Raw genomic sequence first — 21,376 nt, forward strand, 5'->3', positions numbered from 1 at the left:
AGCACACATACTGTGGGTTTATGCTCTGAAAACTAGCTTGTTAAGATAAATGACATGGAGAGCCACTCCACTTAGATAAACTGAGAAACAGAAAGGAAATAAATATATGTGTGATTTATAGTTCATGTTTCAAAAGCAAGCGATAAAAATGCCTGATTCACGCTGAAATGAAGACAGAGGCAGCTGAGCTATGGGCGGGGGTTGCTGCGCACTGCTGGTCTGTTCCAAGGCCACTGCAGGGCCAGCCTTGCCTGGTGCAAGGAGGGAGACCAGAGGCTGTGTGTCCGCTCAGCTCCTTCCGGAGGAGCAGCTGGGAATTGCCTAAGCCCTGTCACTTAGCCATGATACTCCTGCTGGCTGGAGCCAACCAGACATTTTAAGATCATCTTCCTCCAGCAAGGAGACGCCTGGACTCCTAGTACTCTGCCCCCTGTAGAGATTTACAACCTGGGATCCCCATCCTGCTAATGACCCAGGAGTTTGACAGTACTCCAACTAGGGAGCCTTAAGACACTGCCCAGGCATGCCATTTGGATGCTGACACAGGAGGTTCGAACCAGCAGAGCAGTTTTTTTTTTTTTTCCCTTTTTCATTTAAATTGCAAATGGGAGGGCTGTGGATTAAGGTGTTTTAAAGATCCCACTCTCCTGTCCTTTTGGGACTTTCCTAGAAATTGAACATGAAACACCACATTGTACCCCACTGCATCCTGCCATTTAGTCCGCTGAGCGAGATGTGAGAGAATGAGCCCTTGCAGTCACTCTGGCTTTGTGAGGCCACGGGAGGGTTACCACAGGACACCAGGGCTTGGAGAGCACCCCCACACCCCATCGGAGACAGGCTCTAATAAGAAAAACACGCTCTCATGTTCAGAAAAATAAAACTGGGGCTTTCTGCCCACTTAATCAGGAACAAAAAATTGTCAGTATTCTGGGCAAGAGAGAAATGTATCTCACATCTCAGAGGAAAACAAAGCAACTTTTTAAATTAAGATCTATTTTCCCAATTCAATTGTTAAAACAAAACTCCACAAGGATTAATATATATAATGTAGGTTCATTTTTCTGTGCTTCGTCATTGATAGTTTCACTTCACAGGCTAAATAAGTAACTGATGTGAATTTGTTTCTCCTTTTACAGCAAAATTAAAACAGCCAAGATTTATTGAGCACTTAGTACATGTGCTATGCTAAGAGCATTTATGTGGATTCCCTCAGCATATTCTCCATGTCCCCTGATTACGTAAGAGATGGGCAGATGAAGGGGGGTTTGCACCCAGGTTGGTGGCTGCATAGCCCATACCTGTAATCACGTGCAGCCTGCCCAGTGTGTACCATACTCTGTGTGGCCACCCAGGCCCACTACGTCCACTCCAAGCAGAGGTGAGAGATGGGAGTCAGGATATTTGTCCTACCTGTACCCTAGGACCCTGCGGGGCCTGCCTGTCCTCCAGCCCCTGCAATCGGCTGGGGTGTGGCAGGAACCACCTTTGTCCTGAGGATTCTCCCAGGAGGAAAGTTTGGCATTAGGTTTCCAGCCAGGATTTGTATCCTCTTCCAAAGCCTTCTCTTTAAGGAGAAAATGCACATATTCAAAAACGTGAGTCATGTAAATCAAAGAGTTAAGTTGAGGCCTCTGAGTGTTTCTTGGGTGAGTCTGGTGAGCTCTCAGTGTGTTTTTTACCTGCTGTTCCCATACACCAGGTTCAACTTCCCAGACAGACCCTTCTGCCCTGAACTGTGCCTTTCCTATCAGCACACAGAGCTTTTGCCAGAATTTACCTATAACACTGGACCCAAACGAGGTAAGTATAGAATACAAGACATAGAAGAACACAGCGATGCCTGGCTCTAGATCCCTCGAACCCACAAGGACAAGCTGTGGGGAAGCAGAGAAGGCCCAGTGAGTAAAGCCATGGGCAGAGCAGGTCACTTAGAGCGAAAATTAGTACCTCTTTAAATACACACATGTTTACAACAGAGCATAAGAGAAATTCGACATCCATTTAAAAATCTTTCCTTGAAGAAATAAAGGAACATGAAACAAAAGAGGAACCAGAGACACAGTCTAGGAAGGCTCCTGGGAAGAAGTGAGATGTTGGCCCACTGAAGGAGGAGGGCAGGGTGAGGGCAGGTCCCCAGGTGGGCTGATCGTGGGAGGAAGCGGTGGTCACTTCCTGATTGCCATCTCTGAGGTCTGAGATTGTGGGCTCAGCGTGTGGAATCAGGAGAAGGAGAAGTGCTGGAGGAGACTGGAGGGAATGTCAAATCATTGTCTTGGGAGGGAGGAAATGACTGAGCAAGGGTGTTAGGATTGGCTGCCATCCTGGGGTGGCCACGTGCACTGGTGACCATACTTTTCTGAGTAAGAACAGAGGCTTGTAAATTTCCTGGAAGTATTTAGCAACTGAGCTCTATGTGCAGAGTGGGTGAAAAGCAGGGTGTAGCCAGGTTGGATCTCTGTGGAAGAATTGGGGAAAAAGGTTAAGCCAGCTGTCCAGAGAAGGGTGACAGCACTACTCATGGACTCTGGACTGGGGTGGGACCAGTGTCCTGGATAGTGAGGGGTAGCAATGCTGGTGCCCCAGGGAGACACACGAACTGGAGTGTGGGTGTGAGCGCACATGAGCCGCCATGCCCAGAGGTGTGAGAGGTGGCCAGAATGGAGAGTTGGGACGGAGGTCTCACAGGTAGGAACGTAGGAGTTAGGAGAATGGCTTAGCTGCACCAACAGAGACCACACAACCCGGGAGGGGGCGTGTCCCTTTCAGGGGGAAGCCCAAGCTGGTAGGAAGATGTTCCAGGGGTCACAGGGATTCCTCCATCCTGTGACTCCCCACACCTTGCAGGTGGCCCTTGCCCACATGAGTAGAGCTGGACCACTAAGGCCAGGCCAGTTGCAACCCATGGAGGGGTGAGAGGAGGAGGGGGAGGAAGCGAACAGAGGGACCTGCCTCACTTCTTCTTCTGGCATCCTGCCAGCCAGATGACAAGCTGGGAGGGAAGATGGGGACCCCTGGCTGAGGCAGGGCCAGTGACTCAGTGAAGTGGTGGGTCCCCAGCCCTTGAAGGTGCAGGTGGGCTGGGCGTACAGGATCTTTCCAGGGATGCCCATCCCAGCGCCCTAGTGGGAAGAAAGATCCCAGCACCTCAAATGTTGATAGGTGGCCTCATCGCTATCTTGAGCAAGTGGCCAGGGACCACACAGGTCAGAGAAGGAGGCAGACAGTGTCTCTCACCCTCCGTCATGTCACCATTTCCAGGAAGAGCATTCATTTTAGGACTGGAGGTCAGTGCAGCAGACTGGGGTCCAAATCCCGTGATTGAGTGTCTTTGAAATGAAGATGCGTGAGACTAGTTTGTATGTAGTGCCTCGGCTGTCTGAAGCACTAGGTGGTGTAAGACCTTCATTTCACAAACCTGTTACTAAGATTACTTTCACACACTCCCGTGTGAAGTATCCCCCCAAAAAGAAGAAAGTGAGGAGCAGAGAGACTAAGGGCACGATGGTTGATGAGAGCAGGGCAGAACCGTGGCTACCTCGTTGGGTCCTTCCCAGGCCACTGTCTCAGGAAAACTAAGCTTTGTTTAGACACAGCTGGGGCAGCAGTGCTGAAGACGGCATGACAGAAGGACAGAGCCAGGTGTTCTGCACCCCGTCTCACATATGTGCACGCGTGCAGCGCGTGACAGTCATCCACACTCCCTTTACCACCCGGGAAGCCTTGTGCATGGGTCCTTCGAACTGGTTTCAGTCAGTAAGTTATAGAAAAGATGAAATACTTCCGTTTGTGATAACATGGGTGCGTCTTGGAAATATCATGCTAAGTGGAAAAAGTCAGATGGAAAACATCAACAACCATATGATTTTACTACTATGTGGGATATAAAACTGAAAACAACAAACAAACAAAAATTCATAGAACAGACAGCAGTATAAGTATGGTGGTTACCAGAAGGGAAGCGGGGGTGGGGAGGGAGAAAAAGGTAAATAGGGTCAAATATACGGTGACAAAGGAGACTTGACTTTTACTTTACACACAATGCGACATATAGATGATGTATTATAGAATTGTACCCTTGAAACCTATATAGTTTTATTAACCAATGTCACCCCAATAAATTTCTTAAAATATAAAAAACAAAACAAAACAGGAGACAGGAGGCTGGGAGCTAAAACATTACTATCCCCACAGTAGACTATCACCCCTGACAGAAGGAAGGCTCAAGTAAAAATTGAACAGGATGCTACTTAAGAACTTCTACTGACATTCATAAAATTTCCCAGACAACTTTTTAATTTCACTTGTTCAGTCCTTGTGACTTTTTTCTCTTTTCTCTTAGGGTTTATGTGGCAGTACTCAGTGCTTCTACCCTCTGGACACAGGAGTTCCTATGACTCCCCAAGTATATTTGCAAAACTGGTTCCCGTAACATGGCGATTCTTACCTGGGAGGACAGGCAGATACTCTGCAAGGCACCACCCCTGTGACAGGCCGGGTGCTGGGATTGCAGAATGATGTGTTTACTTGAAACTTCAGGTCTCTGTAGCAGCCTTCTCGTGTGGTCATCTGCCCTGTATGAAAGGGTGAGATTCATGATAGAGGCTCACAGACATGCCCCATGGTAAAAGGCAGGTGAAGAGCTAATGAAGTTCATGGAAAAAAACTTGACCTTATTTGCATGTCTTTGTGTTATTGACCAACTGGCCAACTGTTCTCATTCTACTTTTCTGACCAGTCTTCATGGTTTTTATTAGTAAAAATGATTTTTATTTCTTTAGTTCTAAAATACATGCATTTCCCCCTACATTTGAAATTCTTTCAAATCAACATGGGTTTTGCAGTCTATGCGAACATACCTTTGATGAAACATATTACTTCTTTTCTGTGTTTTTGTGGTTGAAATACCAGTCACTTCTCAAAACTAACACAATACTAACTATGCCAGACTTATGTGTCCATTCGAGAGGTTGCAATAGGAAATAATCAGTAACAAGCCAGAAAGAAATACAGACAAAAATAACAATGGGCTCTTTATCACTAGAGAATTCACAGGGCTACTATAATTTTATCACTCTGCTTGGAAAAATTGATGGAGTCATACTATTTGTATGGCCCATCTGTTCTCTGTTTCCTGTAGCCCAGGCTGGGGAATGACAGGACGATGTCCTGCACTGAACCGGACTCCCCCTTGCCAGGCAGATCCTGAGTTTGCTTGAAAAGGAAAAGCTCACAGAGATGGTTCAGGAGAGCCAGGTCGCAGGTTGTCAACCCTAGGCCCCAGGTTGTCGACCCCAGGCCCAGCCACCTAAACTCTCGATTTCATTTCAAACCAAACCCTTCTTTACTTAAGGAAAAGCAAAAGTCTCTCAAACATGCATTGGAAACAAGTTTGACATTTTGGCTCTGCTTTGTCAAAAGAAATAAGGCAAGTCTATGGGCAGAGTGACAGCCTCTTTCCAGTTTTCTTAAGTGGCAAGAGGAGGAGCAGCGTCCAGAGTCTAAGCAGAGAGCCAGGTGAAGCTCAGGGGTCTGAGCCCCAAAACACCCACCGCCTGGGGTTTAAGCCCATGGGGACAATGAAAAGGTGGCTACATGGGACATTTACAGTTTTGTGCAATTATGCAACTCTCTGCTAACTTGAAACAATTGTATTTTAAAGGTTATTTGGTGAATTTTACAAATATTTATTCCTGATTTTAATAATCATTGATCAAGAATGGCTTACTAAAAATGATTTTGAGCCCCAAATGGTGTGGCTCGGTTGGTTGGAGTGTTGTCCTGTACACTGAAAGGTTGCGGGTTCGATTCATGGTCAGGACACATACCTAGGTTGCAGGTTCAATCCTTGGTTGGGGTGTGTATGGGAGGCAACCGATTGATTTTTCTCTCTCACATGGACGTTTCTCTCTCTCCCACTTTCTCTCCCATCCATTCTCTCTAAAATCAATGAGCATGTCCTTGGGTGAGGATTAAAAAAGAATGAATTTGATAAAAGTCATGAAATACTTCTGTAGTAATATAAGAAAATTTACTTAAACCTACTGAGAATCTGGAAGGAGAGATTTCTATGAAGAAACTAATTCACATATAAGATCTAAATCATATATAATGAATGTCCCTAAACACTTATGTCAAGAAGGTCAAGTTGGTTTTCACTGAAGAAGAACTTCAACCTCACAAAGCAAAAGAATGGTACTGAAAATGAGTGTTTCAAGCACTCTGGTAAGTTTGCAGCCCCAATGTTTGCTCTAATATATAGGTTCAGGGAGATCAAAGATGGGGTTGGCGACTCGTGTGGGACACCACAGCATGAGCACATACCCCCACACAAGAAACAGAGGGAGTGGTTGGCCCGATTAAATCCCCCTGTGCAGAAGCAGCAGGGAGGCAGCCCGACGTCGCGGCCTCGCCACACCAGGCTCTGCTCTGGGAGCTGTGCTGGGACATGCACACCTGAACTCTTAGGCAACATCCAGGTGTCCCCAGGCCAGGCTCCATGGGAACAGGATTAGGTTTAAGAAACCATTTTTCACATTCATCCAGAGCTAGCAAGAATTCCATGAGATCAGAGAGTCTTTTCTTTGCTCTAGGACCTGAAAAGCTGGACCCACAGGCTTGGCTAAGAGCATTCCCATGTCTCCTTTCACATCTCTGATTTTGTCCCTTAGTTTCTAAGTGGCTCCTATCAGTTCAGTTCTCCCTTAAGACTTCCCTTCATCTCCTCTCCGAAGTCCTGCTTTCCTGTGGTCTATCAACACATTGTCCTGTAGGAAAAATGGTGAAAACTAACAATTAAGTGAAAGAAATTACTGTCATGTTCCTGGGTAATGTTTATGCCTTTTTTCAAAGGGTTTTTTGGGGTCCTTAATTGGAGACTTAAGCTCACCATATGCATGTAATATACACACACACACACACACACACACACACACACACACACATATATATATATACTCAAGATCTTGGATTCAGATTTACCCAGACTTAAATTTGTCTGCTTGGCTGTTGAATTTGCCACGTTCCAGTAGGAAATAGGCAAGCCATGTTTTGACCACTCAGCCACAGAGGACACAAGCCATCACACTCATGGACACACAGACACCCATGCACACATATGTGCACACACCTCTCCAAGTGCATTCGTGTGTGCACGTATGTGCACAAACACACACGCCTCTCAAGATGACAGCATAATCCAAAATAGGGAGATATGTGTTTATCAGCCCTGCCCTGGGGCCACAAGAATAACAAGATCATTACAAAATTCCCTCTTGCTTCATAACAGCCCTGGCCAGGTAGCTCAGATGGTGAAGAGTGTCATCCCGAGATACCAAGGTTTGATCCCCGGTCAGGGCACAAACAAGAATCAACCAATAAACAAGTGGAACAACAAATAGATGTTTCTCCCCGCCCCCCTTCTTCTTTCTCTATGTCTAAAAAAAAAAATTTAAAAATAAGAGTTTCATAACCTAAACTGTCTAATTCCTTAGGCAAAGCTATAACATTAACAGAAAAGAAAAGAAGCTGACATTTATTTGCCTCGATAAAGTGCCAAGAGTTTAACAGGTATTCTCTCATCTAACCCTTAGAGGACCCCTATACAGTAGTCACAGTATTATCCATGTTTTATGGATGGGCTTATTAAGCTGTAAAAGGCTTAAGTACCTAATAATATCATGAATTTTTAAGATTTGGGACCAGGACTTGGCCCCTGAGATTATGGCCCAAAACACCACATTGTGTGTTACAGCTCACCTTCTTTGGGTCCAATGTTGCATACACATGTAGACATTTGTTTGCTTTTTATTTGACACAGAAAGAGATTCATGACATTTTCTGTTTCAGAACTCTTCATAGACCAAGGACAATTTTTAGAACTATGTTTCCATGGAAGCAAGGGAGCTCGAATTCTCAGTGATGAAAGTCATGTCTAAGAGCCACCACCATGGAGGGGCACAAATTCCAGGGTGACAGCAGGCTGACCCCCCATCACCATTCCCACATGTGGTCCTTGCCTACTCATGAATCAGTAAGTGGCTAAGATCTGGCGTTTGTTTATTCAACAAGTATATACTTGACGCCTGGTATGTGCAGGGCACTGTGCTAAACTCTGAGGACACAGCAGGTAATGACAAACAGCACATGTCATGAACCAATGTCCACCAAAGTCCCTTCCATCTCGGTCACAGAACCCAAACCACAAAGAGTACAGCAAATAACAAAACGGACATATATACACGTCTGGTGTGATAAAGCCATGAAGGCGAGTATCCCAGCTGAGGAAATCGTGGGTGGCACTGTTTTGGGGTGGCGAGGGACCACGGCCTGCTGCCGAAGGGCTTCCTTGAGCTCAGAGGAGGTGAGAAGAGCATGGCAAAGACAAGCCGAAGATGCAGGCAACACTGGCGCTGGGTGACAAAAGCCCCTTCCTCCAACCCAAGAAAGGGTTCAAAGCAACGAGAAAGCTTGCAAATGTAAAGCTGATACAGAAAAGAATCAAGGCCAAAGAAAGGGGGAAAAACCAAAGCAGTAGCTTATAGAATGGTGAGATGGGAGACTGTTCAAGTCTGTTATCTGCAAGGCATGTTTTCCTTTTGATGCAGTAAGTGTGCCCAGGTCCTGGGCATTCTGGGCATTGACTTGGGAACGTATATAAGAAATATCTTTGCAGTCATACTACAGCCAGTTACCTGTTTCAAGAGGATAATTGTACCCAACATCTCACTGCATTTTTACTGTGATTAAGTCAGATAATGAGTAAAGGAGGAAGCCAAGGCAGGGTGAGGGGGTTGTTGGCTAGGTGTTCTTGTTAGCTGCACACTTTGAGCCCACGGACCAGGTTCCCCAGGCCTTGGGGTGACTGTCCATATGAACACACAGATGAATAAAACATGACATGCCAGGTGTTTACTGGATTGACCAGGAATGCCCAAGTCCTAGCTTATTAAAACTGAGGTGACAAGGCTCAACTGCACCTTCTCTTAATTGGAGAGATGCTCAGCAGCACTTAGCAAGCCAAGGGGAGAGAGCACACCCCAGTGCCCACCATCCCAGAGTGAGTGCCCTCAGGCAGCTGAGCACCATCTGACCAGGCTGGGGAGTTCTGGTCTACAGACTCCTGGCTTTGGATGTCTAATGAAGCCCCAGTATTTTCCAAAAGATAAGATTCTCCCCAGGGATACAGCCTGGTGACACCAGTCATGTGCTTTACGCCCCATTGAAATGTGGGTGAGCTAAATGTTTGGCCGTGCATGGTGAACACAGTCGTGAGGTCAAATCTGTTTGTAGGTGGTAGGGATGCTCAAGATTTTAATTTAAAACTCATTTTCCCAGCCCATATAAACAATAATGGACATAAAAATAAACTTAAATGTTTTTTCCTTTGATGTTTTTCAAATATCTGAATATTCTGAAAAAATGAAAATATACATAGTCATATGTCCAATAGGACTTAGGATTTCCAAGTTATATTTTTATAGGGGGTGGTAGATAATTATGTTACAGCTGAACATTTACAAAGAGTCAAGTATTATTTCTCTGACTAAGGGCACATCTGTGAAGCAATTTCTCAACAGCTCTTACAATTACTCAATATTTTGTCAGAAAGATATATAACATCGTCTATGCAGATGCCAGAATAAGCCACTTTTCTAAAATGATCCGTATTAACAGATAAGAGAGAAGAGTACACCATTCAAAGGTAAATGTAAGAGAGTCAGAGAGAGCACCCTTAGCTGGAAAGCCCAGAGCTGACTCCTGGCCATGGAAGGTGCTGAGTGTCATGATCAATGTGACCAGGCGCTGCCTTTGTTTTCACAAAAACCAGCCCTGGCCAGTTCTTTGGAAAGCATTTTAAAATCTTCACATTTTGCCAAAGTATCTGGAAGAGGAGTATCCAGTCTTAAAGACTATAATTTGATCAAATAATCTCCAAGTTTTCAATAATGCTAACTATAGAATTAATTCCAGCTGTTACGCAAAGCCTTGGAAAATGATCGTTTAAATAAAACTACACCGAGAACTAGAGAATAGTCCACAAATAAATGCACATGGTGCTGTGAGAAGCATGCGTCATTACTGCAGCAAGCACTAGATGTGTTGCGGGCCTGTGAACATGAGTGTAAAGACTCTGAAATTGGAAGAGGGAGGACCCCCCAGGACACCAGAGTGGGAGCATTCCTGGGAGCAGCTCAGATTCCAAAGGATTCCATGCTGTGTGTGAGCGAGTTTGCCTGGTGTGATCGCTGAGTGTACGACACCTAACGTGCACCAGAGCTCGAATGGTGGAGACTATGGCTATTTATGGAGGGCCCAGGACATCCCCATGCATCTGATCTGCTTAAGAGGGAACTGGCCAAACTCTCCAATTTCCCTGACAGCACCGACCTGTCAGAATGACAGAGGGAGGTGCTGCTCATCCTGTTGGTTGTTATTACCTGTTCATAAGGTCCCAGTTTGGTCAGCAGAGAGGCAGGCAGCAGGACTGCGGGCCACATGTGCACACACTCAGCCACAGCAGGAGGACAGTGGAGAGGAGCTGGCCACGACCACGTGATGGGAAAGTGAGAGGGGCTGGACCTAAGACAGACACTTGCACCCAAAACCCCTGATGAAGGGAGGTTTGTGGGAATTGGCGAGATTCAGGAAAAGGACAAGATTCCTGCTCCTTGGGAAGAGGTGGGATTCTTCCTTTTACTTAGACCTCTGAGCATGCCTGAAGAAATAGACAGGGGTGGGCATCACACAGGGAGCAGAGGGGTGGGTAATACCTTTCATAATCTATCAGGGTCTTGGATAAAGATACAAAGGCATTTTTATGAACTCAGCTCAAAGGTGGTGACACAAGTCAGGGAGGAAAGAGCCAGATGATTTTAAGTTGATCTCTGGGACCTGACAAGCTAGACCCTTGAAGTTAAGTTTTAATCAAGGAAAATGTTCACTTACTCTAAAATTCTGAACATTATAGCATACAAAGGAAGGATGGGAAAGATCTCATTTGAAGCAGCCCTGTGAAAAAGATCTAGAGATGTTAGCCAATTAGACGAGTAATAGGAATGGAAAAGCACTGTTGCTACCCACAGGCTGCCTCAGCTCTCCAGCTCCCAGACAGACATGGAAGGTGCAGCTAAACCACCACTCTCCGGCCACAGTCCTGAGGTCCGCCCCAAGTTTTCACAGGACACATTCTGCAATCTTGAGTGGCTGTGCATGTGTATATGGTATCTCCTCTCTCTGGGTTGCATATCTTTTTGAGTCCAGGCCAGGACATGCCATTTTTTGTTATAGTCTCAGAACTCAGTGCAATGCCTTGCACATTTAAGGAAGAATTGCCAGATTGAAATACTCAATTTCTTGCTTGAGATATACAGATGTACCATATTTCAATTAGCTATACTTCTAAAAATCTCTAAATACTTTTTATGTAAAGTAACATTTGTGTTGGTATTTCACTGTTCAGTTCAGAGACAGATGGAATTAAGTAAAGATCTCTGTATTTTCCTCATCTGGCATTAAGCAGCTTGATGTTCAGATCCATACCCACAAACATCTCCTGACCGAACAAGAGAATGAACCGATGAGTGAATGAATGAATGAATGGTTTGACGTCGACAAACAAGGGCGAGGCTGCTAATGATTCTATTCTATTTTCTAAATCTAATTGTTAAATCAATTAAAGTTTAATCCCTAGAAATATCTGAAGATGGTGCAGGGAATATTGCTGGAAAATTAGAGGAGAGGCTGGTTTAAAAGCCAGGCTTAAGGTTTGTCGGAAGAACTTTAATTGTGAAACAAATGAATGTTTTCATTTGGAAAAAAAGAAATCAAGACATTGCATTGTGCATTTTGGAGTTTATAACATAATGGTAAGCCAAATTTTAATAAGCATTTTCATTTGAAAGTAAATCTGAGGTTAGTGATTTGAAATGCACCGAACCAAATGAATCACAGAGGCTGGTTTTAGAAAATGACAGCATACGTTGTAAACAAGAGAGTAGTGAAGCCATCACCATGTCACAAAGTCTCCGTCTTAAGAGTCTGACATAACCAGCTGAACTGTTTCCTAACAGTCTCTTGGCTCCGTGTTGCTCAGTGTAAGTCCTTATCCCATCACCAGTGCCCCAGACCCTGACTGAGAATCCAGTCAGGGCATAACTGAGTAGGATTATTAAAATTAAAAAAAAAAAATGTGGTCATATCTAAACGTGAGTGACAGGTAAAAGAAGCAGAGTAAGCTTGTTAGAAAAGCAGATAAAAGGCACTCTTTGACCTGCGTCGGTCAGGAAATCTTATTTTCCATAGAGAGATGGGTCTATTAGAGCCAGTAAGGAAATGGGACCACTTTAAATCAAAAGAAATTATTCCTCCACTGATAATGGTTTTTTTTTTTTTGTTTTTTGTTTTTTTTTAATTGATTTTACAGAGAGAGAGTGGAAGGGGGAGAGAGGGAGAGAGGAGAGAGAGAGAGAGAGAGAAATACTGACATGTTGTTCCACTTATTCATTGGGTGATTCTTGTATGTGCTCTGATCAGATCCAAAACCTGGGCATATCTGGACGATGCTCTAACCAGCTGAATTATGGGCCAGGACCCTGATAGTGTTTCTTGAGTGAAACAAGAGGTGAGGAGCTTTATAGTTGCCAATAGAGCCTCTAGCTGTCTATCCTCCTGTGCAAAGGTAATCACATTTTTCCTTAGAAAGCTCAGAATTTAAATATAATTTGAATACTTCATTCTTTGTTTAAAATGGGAAAAATTAACCTATGTCAAGTACATAGCGTTAACTTTTTGGACCATAATATTTTTTGTTAATCTTTCAGTTTTCCTTTATTTTCTTCATTTCTTTATTGAGAATATGTGAGTTCATTATTATTTTTTCTATATTCATTTGTTACATTCTTTATTTGCAAGTTCTCACTTGTGGGTCATGTTTACATTTAAATATAGTACTGTCTGAATTAATTCCTTGGTTATTAAAACTTGGAATGCAGAAAGCTGAAATCCACTGGCTCAAGTGGAAATTCGTGTTTTCAAAACGTCAGACAGTATTTACTATTTTGTTTCTAAATTTGAAAATATTTACTTGCTTCTCTTTACTAGATAGTACTTACTGACTCTAGCTAAAAATGCTCTTCTAGTGAATTAGCTTCAACAATTTACACATGTGCTTCTAATTCTCATCGTGGTGAGATAAAAAAGCCATCCATTGTCATGGGGAATTTTCTTGACATGTTGTTCCTTGTCACTTTCACTGCAACTTTAATAAAATTCTTATAGTTTCTCTATGAGTTTCAGCACCCAACTTTATAGTTAATTTCTTCCCACGGAATTTTTCGAACAAGATCATTTGATTTAAAAATTCACTCTTTATCATTATGCTTTTCATGCGAGCTTTTATTTATCATCAACATAATATGTATAAGTTGAGTGACTTTCATTTTAATAACCTCATAACAAAACTATTCATTGAAAGCCCTTAAGTTAGATGGAAAGCAGAAACCAATTCACTGAACAACTTCCTCAAAGCTACATGCTAATGCAGATGAACCAGAGAAGGTAGCTGAGGCCTTTAAGTGGTACTCAGGACAGTATTATCCTCTCTACCTCTGGAAACATTCTGCCCCGTCAGGCAGACACCCTGGGTTACTCCTTAGGACATGATGAGGACCAGTGTAGCACACGTCACAGCCTGATCCAGGCACCTCCGTGCCCACCACCAGGAGAGGACAGAGACGTGACCTACCCCCTCCACAGGAGACGGAGCACTCGGAGCGGACGATGGCCCACGTGTAGCTGGGCTGGGCGCTGGGCTTCTTCTCGCCTGCCCGTCGAGGCACTGAGTATTCCCAGGCAACACCCGGATTCCTTCCCTGAAGCAGAAGCTACAACATAAGAAAGGGGAAAATATAGCTAATTCAAATGGAACCAAAAACTATGTGATAATTTGTTTTAAACTACTTGAAACAATAACAATGTCAACAAAATTTGGTTACAATGTTAAAATAAACACTGCTCATTCTCCAAAGTTTACGTTAACTTTCTAAACAGGAATAAACTCCCAACTAGACTAAGCACATCTAAAACTACATAAACATCTGACTTGCCTTATAGTTAGTGTTTCCTCCACCCAAGGCTTCAGATGTCTTTGCAACCTATCAAACGTATTTGGTTATTTTTTGCTTTCTCTGGGTGATACTTTGTAATCCCCCACAAATCTCCATGTGAGCGAATCAGAAAGTGATACCTAAAAAGCACGGCCACACTGCATAGTAACAACCCAGGACGCTGAAGTGGCCATTCATGCCACTGTCAAAGCTGAGTCAGCGGACTTTCCACGTGACTGGGTGGCGTGTACCCTGGAGCTCCAGGAGAAACATATCTCCCAAGTCAAGCTGATCTCTCAGGCCCAGCATACCTGTGAGCTGTGGTTCAGTGCAGAACATTGCATTTGGACTCTTCACCTTCCAGTGTAAAACCTGAACACATGGACTAGTAACCACCTTTTCTCAGCTACGTATATCAGAGCCACTGATCTCAGTGAGAAGGTTCTTTATTTTAATATTAGATAGATACATTTTTTTTTTTAAGGAACATCACCATTAATCTGTTGATAGATAGTCCCATCTCTGAGCCTTGGAGCCTTTACTTGTCACTAATGTAATGTTCCAATGGATAATGACGCTGGCCCTTCCCTGACTCCCTGGCACCACTGTCTCCTCCCTGACAACACAGCTCAAGTCTCAGTTGTTTGGACAGGATGGCGCCCTGGAGAGGGGGCTGCATTGCAAGGCCACTGAGGTGCTCCCTTTCTGACACCCTGACCCTCTGTGACTCTTCTTCCACAGGGACAGTTCCTAATGGCTAAACTCATTTTCAATCCTGACCTATTTCTCTTTCTTTATGATTATTACAGCTAACAGCCTGAGATGATGGTAGATAAATTATCATGACACAAATGCAGGGCGAGCCCTGGCCAGTTTGGCCCAGTGGTTAGAGTGTTGGCCTGCGGACCAGAGAGACCCGGGTTCGGTTCCCACTAAAGAAGGGCACATACCATGGTTGCAGTTTGTCACCGGACCCGGTTGGGGTCATGTGGGTGGCAACCAGTCGATGTCTCTCTCTCACATCGATGTTTCTCTCTCTCTCTCTCTCTCTTCCTCCCTCTCTCCTCCTGCTCTATATGAAGATAAATGCAAAAATGTCCTCAGGTGAAGATAAAAAAAAAAAAAAAAAGAATGCAGGGTGAATACATTTCCACCAGGGTGAAGGAGGCAGCTCAGGGTCAGCAGGGGACATGGAGGTGGGATGTGTGCAGATGAGGCAGTTGTCCCAGGTGGGAGGAGCTGCCAGGTGCAGAGAGCAGGTGGGGCATCTGGCTGGCTCACATCTGAACACCTAGTTAGGGGCTGATGGGAAATTTTTGAACCAAGTATTATTTTTTTTAATCCTCACCAGAGGACATTTTTCCATTTTTTGTTTAAGTAGAGTGGGAGGGAGAGAGAAACATTGATGTGAAAGTGACACATAGAGTGGCTGCCTCCCGCATGCCCCCAACCAGGGCCGGGCAGAAACTGCAGCCAGGTCTTTCTGGACTGCAGGCTGACACTCTAACCACTGAGCTAACCAGCCAGGGCCCAAGTACTTTTCTTCAATGAAAAGTTGGGAGTTAGCACATCCATCACTGTCCCAGTCCCATGGGAACAAATTATGTTGTCCCAAGAAGCCTGAGTCAGGTGAGACTCTGCAGTCATGAGCAGAGAACAGAAGGGCAAGAGGTGGTTGTGTGGTGCCTTCCCTGGACACTGAGGGCCATAGGACCGCACAGCGGGGGCTGTAGTTCTGGGTTCACATCCCCTTCTGTCTCCCAGGACTTGGAGAAATGCTGATCTCACTTGAAACAAGGCACACACAAACCCCCAAGTGTGGCTGCCTCCCAGCCATAAGGCTTACAGGAGAGGAGCAGATGTTGGTAAAAACCAATGAATAAAATCTCCAAAATGGAAACTGCAGGAGGTGCATAAATACAAATTTAATCACACACCAAGAAGTGAAGATGACCCATTCAGACTATGCATTGATTAGCCTTGCTTCTGACAAATTACCTAATTGTAAACACGCTTCTGTGTACTTAAAATTACACCAATAGGCCCTGGCAGGTTTGACTCGGTGGTTGGAGCATAGCCTATGAACCAAAGGGTCTTAGGTTAGATTTCTGGTCAAGGGCATATACCTGGATTGCAAGTTCAATCTCTGGCCTGATCAAGGTCGTGTGGGAGGCAACCAGTCGATGTGACTCTCTCACATTGATGTTTCTCTCTCACTCTTCTCTTCCTCCCACCTTCCATTCCATCTCTATCTAGAAATTAATGGAAAAATATCCTTGGGTGAGGAATAACAAAAAAAGTTAATAAAAAATTACACCAATAGCCTTGGACCTATAGAAATGCCGGAAGACCCCAAATCCAAGTTCCCAAACCATGAGGATGGAGTCTACCTCCACGATCAGTGTTTCGTTGGTTGGCCCCGCAGAGGTCAAGCTCTCCGGCTCCCTGTAAGACCGTCGGTAGTCAAAGGCAGTGCCTGAAAACTTGTAGCGGCCAGGCCAGTCCACGGTCCAGTGTCCGTTCAGATAGTAAGTTTCGAGGGCATTGCGCACAGCAATGTAGGAGGTGGATACGTTCATTTCGTAGATGCGAATACTCCGGGCTCCAGAAGGAATGGTAAGCATGTGATAATACTCTAGATTAAAGCAAACAGGGCAGGGGAGGGTGGTATTTCATTCAATTATGCCAAGTCCAAATCTTTCAGCAGCTTTGGTACTCCATGGCTATGACTGAAAATCCACATTTAGAAGTAAGATACGCTCAGTTTTGTCAATCGATTATATTACTCCTATAAATAACTTCATTTTTAAAATTGAAGCAGAATTATTGTAATTTTTATTATTCCTAAGGACCATTTTAATTCAAATAATCTAGCAACCACGCCCGATCAAAACAAAGGCTTGAGAGTAGGCAAGAAAAGAGGCAGTTATGGGACCTGTTAGTTTTTTATTGCTGACACTATTGTAGATGTCCCCCATTCCCATTTGCCCATTTTCACCCCGTCAAGAGTCTCAGTGCCTGCTGTATTCACTACACCTCCAGTTCTTCCCACCAAGAAGTTCCTGGCTCAGTCTGGTCTCTCATCCTCTGTGGGCAGCTGTGGCGTACTCACGGTTGGTGCGGTGGTGCTTGGCATAGAGGCCTTTGTGCGTCATGCAGTCTGAGTTATTCCCCTCGCACACACCACAGGAGTCTTCCATGGCATTGGACCCAAGGATGTTGTCACATCCAACTCTCTGGGATATCCATGAGGTCACATGTCAATCATGAAAGAAAAGATAACACAAGCAAAGTCACAAAACTCAAGCAGGAAACCTCTTCCCCGCTAGAGTTGAAAATTTCACCAGCACAGGGAAATTAACAAATATTTATTGGATACCCAGTATGTGCACAGCAAGACTGCAAATCTACTCTTCAGGTCCAAAGTCAGAAAACTGTAAATGTCAAACTCAACCTGAACTCTTTAGTCTTGCTACACAGCTATTGTATCCTGAGCCCTGGATTACATCCATCAGGTTGTCATGTTGGAGACACGGGTCAATTTCAGACTGACATAAAGCACTTAGTACAAATGACAAGCAGTGTGTCCTCACGAGGGTCCAGTGGCATATGACATGGTGCTTTTGAGTCCCCTGGTTCACTGGCAAAGAAGTAGTACATGCCATGTGGAAGTAATTCCCAGCAGTAAATTATATAAAGGGCATATTTGTTTATCCTCTTACAATTTTAGGAATTCTTTATAATTTGTACAATGCTTGTTGGTTTTCTATTTCCTAACAGAGTATATAGTCTGTAGATGTAAAAAATCTATTGAGAAATGAAGTAACTGTAGTCCACAATCCCTTGCCTATAATCCTTAGGGATGGATGCATTTCAGAGATTTTAGGATTTTAGGAAAGTAATTGACATATTATATATATATGTACAATATGAAAGTCCCAGATGGGCCTAGGATGGCAATGATGTTTATAACAAAATGCAGACATCTTTATACTAAATGAGGGAAAAAAATTAAATTGATGAATAGTCTCACATCAATTCAGGGCAGGTTTTTGTCACCAAATTCAGGTCAGCATGTGTTTTCCAGTCAAATCAACTTCCCATTTCATAGCTTTTTAGATTTTAGGAAAACAAATAAGGAATTGTAACACTGTGTCATTAATAATATCTGGAAATAATAAAATATTTAATAAATCAACTGGTAATTAGACAAAACAGGTTGAGACTTGAGCATTTTAAAGCTAAAAAAGTTGTTATTAGAGTCATTCAGCTCAATCTTGATGCATTAAAATGAATTAGACCAAGGTCTCAGTGGGTGGTTCCACTCTACCATGGCCGTACAACTTAGAGATAAATGGAACTTGGACTGAGGTCGCTGGACTCCAGTGACTAAGAATATTGAGTAACTTCCTGCAATGTATTTGATCTGGTCACACCCTCACTTTGTTTTTAATGAAAGTCTTTTTCGTAACTTCTGCACATGGTAACGAGATCCGAGGGTAATGTTCATTTAGCTGCTGAATCTTTCCCAGCCTGTTGCCCAAGTCCCTCTCCAGCAGATACTGAGGCTGCGGGCCTTCTGGAGGCCTCTGCAATAGCTGCAGAGTGACCGCTCAGCTCTGAGCTGCCCCTGCCTTCACTCTCTCCACGCTACTGTCCAGCCACTGCATCTGATCCCACAACTCCACTCATACCCAGTCTCAGTGCCTGATCTACATGGACACAAGGACAAAAACCCAAGTCCTCATTCTGGCATCCATTGTTCTTATACGAGCCCATTTCCCACCCTCCCCTCCCCCAGCACCCCGACCCCTGTCTGCCTTCTGGGTACTCTGATGACTGAGTCGGGTCTTACCAACCCATGCTCCCCTGCCTGCATCCCCAGCTTTCCCCTTCCAACTCACCCTTTCAGATTTAGCTTAGAAGCTCTCTTCTCCAAGGAGCCCTGCACATCTCCCAGATCCACATCTAAGGGAATCAGCTGTTCCCTTCTCCCTGTGCTCTGTAGACACCTTCATCGCAACAAACCACCGTGTCTCTGTATGTGTACATCTGGCTTCTCCCACCCACGGGCTGTGACTTGGAAGGAAAGGGCTCAATTTGTGTCTGCTCTCTCTAGCTTCTTACAGGATGCCTGGCACATAGCAGACTGTCTGGAGATGTTTGTTGAATGAATGAACGATCATTATTACCTCACATATCCCATCTATACAAACATTACGGCTATCCTCCGAGCATGGAGTCCCATCTTTGACTTTATTTGACAAAGAAAAGAAGAAATCAAATCCTTCTGCGATACAGTAGAGTTTGCATAAGTCCTGATCTTAAAAAGAAATACACACACAAACACAAATAAGAAAGATACTTAAGCTCTGATCATTTTTGCTCTGAATTTTAGAAAGATTTTTTTTTTTTGCCCAGAAAATAAACTCCCACACAATAAACATTGCAAAGACATTTTGTATGGTTGCTTCACTAGGCTTTTTTCTTTTTCCCTTTTATTTATTATTATTTAATGTTCACTATTAGTTTTTACTTTACTCTGTCCTTTACTGGTCTTTGTTTTTATATAGTGGTTGGCACATGGTAGGCATTCAATAAACATTTGTTAATTTGAACTACAACATTACTATTCACTATTCTACTAGTATAATCAACTACTCTCTTGAAATGCAAAACATCACTACAATTTTATAAGAATATGCAAGATTCTCACAAACAAAATGTAAGACAAGATTTAATAAAGTAGTTATTGAATTTCTTATCAGCTAATACAGTTGAAGAAATACATAGTATTTTTAAACTGATAAAGGGAATAACTTTTAGATGAAATCTCCAGAAAACAATGTTTTCTATAAATATAATGGATTGTAAAAAAGTACTGATACATGGAACATATGAGCCTCATCATATACTTAAGACTGGTGAAGTTCATTTCCTCTCTCAATAATCCATTTCAAGGGTTTATGATTTATATAGTTAAATATAAACTTTTGCAAAAACTATTTCCCCTTGTTTTCTTCTTAGTAAGAAGGGAACAGTTTATGATGAATATTTTGTCTGCTTTAGGAGTTGTCATAGGCCCAAGACTCACCTACAGATATTTTTATTATTGTGCAAGGTAAGAGACCCACTGAATAATTTAAAGAATCAAATTTAGTATGTGCTTCCATGATTAATAAATTTATTTACTGAAGACTAGCAAAGTCAGAAATAACACACATATTTTGACCCCAATTTAAAAGTTCTTTCTATATTTTTCTTCTGCCTACTTGTTTCTCACGGGCTTCATCATTACTGAGTATAAGAGTGAAAACACCACAAAGAACGTTTTGTGTGAAACTGCTGACTCTTTTCCTTCCATATATAAGCTTCATAAACCTCTCACCATAAAAATATTATATATTGTGATGAAGTAAATGTCACATGAGAAGGTCCAACTTACATATTTCTTGAATGTTGGTTGGACAATTTTCCCAATTTCAAAGAATAAGATGATTTTTTAAAATATATTCTTAAATTATACCACTTGAGCTACCAAATTCAAGATATAACAATCATATCTTTCTCCAATAGAAGAATAAAATATTATATATGTTACAAATAAACATCTGCGCTTATAGTTAGATTATAGATTAAGACTTTTTGAAAACAGTATACTTAAACATTATCTGATTTTCCAAAAGACACTAACATTTTTCTTTCATTCTTTGGCAATTATGTGTTCATTGGGTGACATGCTTATAGAAATGTCACCATCAACTACTGGGACTCTAATTAAATATAAGCATCAATCCATTGTCAATAAAACATCTACTTTCAATTTTTTATCACTTCTCTTAAATTTCATGGTATTATATACTTGTTTGCTATCTGGCTTGTTTATTTCTGACCACACATCTGGTCAAGTTTAGATTAAAATGCCAGTGGCCGTATATGAAGCTATCCCAGAAAGGAATCTCTGACCCTGACCTCACTTAGCGGTATCTGGTCTACCTGAACAGCATACCACCCTTCCTGTAATTCTTCCAGGGGGAAAGATAATCAAGCAGGAGGCTATCACTAGAGAGCGGGGTTTGGGATTTACCTTCTACTCGCGTGTAAGGCTTCCACTTGTAGTGCCACCCTCGGAACCGTTTGCTGTTGTATTCCGCACACTGCAGGGCACGGAAGTCAACACTGTCGTGGGGACATTTCTGACTGTTGCAAAGCTTCAGAGTGCGGGTGGAGCCCTCACAAAACTTCCCGCCATGCGATGGTCTGGAACACAT

At 43.2% G+C, this 21,376-nt stretch overlaps 1 protein-coding gene across 1 annotated transcript in view; it reads right to left on the reverse strand.

Moving 5' to 3' along the window:
- The window catches only part of ADAMTS16 (ADAM metallopeptidase with thrombospondin type 1 motif 16), a 157,190-nt gene that overhangs the window by 39,365 nt on the left and 96,449 nt on the right, over positions 1 to 21,376 (reverse strand). Inside the window, exons 12-17 of the mRNA XM_036279668.1 lie at positions 21,193 to 21,365; positions 19,298 to 19,428; positions 17,218 to 17,341; positions 16,496 to 16,740; positions 13,745 to 13,883; positions 4,448 to 4,574 (exon numbers count right to left, since the gene is read on the reverse strand). Of these exons, the coding sequence (XP_036135561.1) occupies positions 4,448 to 4,574; positions 13,745 to 13,883; positions 16,496 to 16,740; positions 17,218 to 17,341; positions 19,298 to 19,428; positions 21,193 to 21,365 (939 nt within the window). The remainder of the gene's footprint in view (positions 1 to 4,447; positions 4,575 to 13,744; positions 13,884 to 16,495; positions 16,741 to 17,217; positions 17,342 to 19,297; positions 19,429 to 21,192; positions 21,366 to 21,376) is intronic.

Source organism: Molossus molossus, unplaced genomic scaffold (assembly GCF_014108415.1).
Source record: "Molossus molossus isolate mMolMol1 unplaced genomic scaffold, mMolMol1.p scaffold_m16_p_3, whole genome shotgun sequence".
NCBI classification, from domain to species: Eukaryota; Metazoa; Chordata; class Mammalia; order Chiroptera; family Molossidae; genus Molossus; species Molossus molossus.